General features: G+C 38.1%; 1 protein-coding gene across 1 annotated transcript in view; it reads right to left on the reverse strand.

Moving 5' to 3' along the window:
* The window catches only part of LOC111665812 (lysophosphatidylserine lipase ABHD12), a 5263-nt gene extending 4159 nt beyond the window's left edge, over window positions 1-1104 (reverse strand). The window contains exon 1 of the mRNA XM_023420895.2: window positions 851-1104. Within this exon, the coding sequence (XP_023276663.1) occupies window positions 851-953 (103 nt within the window). The 5' untranslated portion in view covers window positions 954-1104. The remainder of the gene's footprint in view (window positions 1-850) is intronic.
* Between the last annotated feature and the right edge of the window lie 1791 nt (window positions 1105-2895).

A 2895-nucleotide genomic window follows, 5' to 3' on the forward strand; every position in this document is an offset into this window, starting at 1 on the left:
TAATAACAATAATGAGTTCAACTACATCGCCATGGTATGGTATGGTATGGTATGGTATGGTATGGTATGGTATCTTATGGTATGGTATGGTATGGTATGGTATGGTATGGTATGGTATGGTATGGTATCTTATGGTATGGTATGGTATGGTATGGTATGGTATGGTATGGTATGGTATGGTATCTTATGGTATGGTATGGTATGGTATGGTATTGTTCAAGGTTATGAGTTATGAGTTTGTTTGGTTCAAAACCTGATGAAAACCTGCTGCAGTCACAGCTCTTCTATTTTTGAAAATGTATTATTTTACTTATTTATTATTTTGGAAATCCAGTGCACATTACTCCTAATTATTGTGGCTGTATTGAAAACACGACACTGTGGCATCAGTGTAATATACAGTAGGCTATTACATCAGACTGTGAATGTTGGCAGGCTCATGGGTCTTTGAAAGAAAGTTTGATGACACACAACGGGCCTTTTCATAACAGACATTTTGGCTTGTCACAAGTAGGAAAAGCAGAGGTGTCATTATTAACACTGATGATGGCTCCATTCTATTTAAGTGGCTCAGTAAAACATGACAGGGTGACAGTGTCACAGCATGCACATCACCAGGACCCTGAAACTGAGCCAGCTAAATGGAATTCAGCCATTGCTAATTTTATTATTTGCACTTGTGCTTTTACTTTGTGAAAAGACAAAATGTCTTCTCACTGCAACTGCAACAAACAACATGCTGCTTTAGTTGAATAAACTGTGCATTTCTGGATTTAAATACATACAAATATTGATTTTTGGAGATGTAAGATTGAATAAACACTCTGGACGGGAAGCACACAGTACTTACACAAGTGAGCAAATATGGCGTGGCCCAGTATCCAGGGGAACAGGTAGAGAACAACCGGCACTGAAGCATAGACAGTGATCAGAAATGACACAGCTCTCTTCATTTCGGCCACACGTGAAATCAGTCAGCCCGTCTGCAGCTACAAAATCTGCCCCGCTGTCCAGTTCAGTGTATTCCCTTCTGCTTGTTTCAGTCTCGAACTGAGAGAGAATCCAGCAGCGCTCTCCTCCTAACAGCACCAGTATTGTGAAAGGCAGAGAAAAGAGGTCAACGTTCAACTGAGACGAATTGTGTCCTCTTCTGCTATTGGTTCACATTTGATAGAGTGATTCAAACATGTCGTAAAAGGGAAATTGTGTCAGCTTTTTAGGCTACTGATAAAAGTATAAAGTGTGTCACAAGAACAATGACAACATAGGACACAAGTTTGTAGAAAGAATCCAGGCCTGTGATGTTTAGCCAACCCACCAGTCTATTAAGAAGCATTAAATGTAGTAAAATCATACACAGGAACAAACATTTGCTCATAAAAATACCCTTACCACCCCTGTAATGCCACTCAAGCAACAAAACAGAACACACTCAGCTGACAGATCACCACAGTGCACTGCAGGGCATTGTGGGTATTGAAGTTCTTTGACATTTTGCACAATAGATGTTCAAATACTTTTAATGTCAACATATTAACACCATCATATATGTTTAAAATTATATTTCTTACCCAAGTGTGACATTTGAAGTGGTTTGATTAACTGAGACTGGATTATCAACCAGAAAAACCAGAGTGGCAATGACTTTGGAAGAATTCAGTGTGTGAAGTGTACACACTGTCTCCTGACATATGAGATCACATATTTTCCTTGTGCAAGACAGTGACAAACATAGGGGCAGCTAGGTCCAAGGTTGGGTATGAATTTAGACAAAGAGCTGCATTTAGTAGCAGAAAAAGTTCCCAATAGACCCAATAACAGTATTATATTAACCTGATTATCTTATGTTTAAAATGTTGAAGTATTTTATTAATTTTATAGTATTGGTTAGTAGACTGTGGCCGGTCAGGAGTAGAAGCGTAAAGGAGCAGAAATTTTAAATACTCAATTACCTTAAAACTGCACCTAAGTATAGTAGTTGAGTAGATGTACTTAGTTACTCACCACTTCAGGGTGTTTCTGCAGAGCCCCCTGCAGACCAACCAGTATATTCTGTGTCCAGGATCAGTTCGTGAGAGTAAAGTTTATTATCAGTGATACAAGGACCTAAGAATGAGAGATATTTCTTTCTCCCTTTCTCAGTGTATAATGTTTTGAGTAAAGTCTACAGTTTGTTTTTGGCAGAATGCACTGTGTGGATCTGGGGTCAGCAGTTAGTTAGATACAGTAAAATATGCTATATATATATATATATATATATATATATATATATACATATGAATTTTGTTCCATTTAAATGAAAAGTGTGCTATTATTTATGTACATTAATCATCTGGAAGGTTTATTAGACTGTATAAAACAGCTCAACACAGAACAAGCTTGTCTTTTCATGTGGGGCAGGGTTAGATAGTTACATTTAACTATATAGTATATATTATTATTTACAGGGTCTTGCATTTATTGTTATCCACTCTAAATTTGTTAAAAGATCATGAGCAAATTTAGATGCAAAGTATGAAAGTGAAAACTTTCCAGGACCACTATTTACCTACCATTATTTTTAAGTGTACACATTGTGCTCTGACACATTACTCTACATATTTTGCTTGTGCAAGATGAGAAACACAAGGGTAAAACTGAGGATGGGTGAATCCTTCTAGTTCAACCAACGACTAAAAGTTCAGTGCCAGAAAAACTTCCCTATCTATGCCTTAAGATGAATACAGCCAAACAATAGCGTACCAATAATAACAGGAAGCTTTCGCCATCTTTTAAAGCAGGGAAGTATTTTATTAATTCCACTGTTGGTTTGGTCCACAGGGGGCCAGGCTGTGGCCAGTCAGGCCGTCGCAGGCTCTCGGTCACCGCCCCTTCCTCTCTCAGCCGCTTTTCAAA

The sequence above is a fragment of the Seriola lalandi genome, unplaced genomic scaffold (assembly GCF_002814215.2).
Source record: "Seriola lalandi dorsalis isolate HSWRI2012SDOR001 ecotype SW California unplaced genomic scaffold, Sedor1 jcf7180002054660, whole genome shotgun sequence".
Classification (NCBI taxonomy): domain Eukaryota; kingdom Metazoa; phylum Chordata; class Actinopteri; order Carangiformes; family Carangidae; genus Seriola; species Seriola lalandi.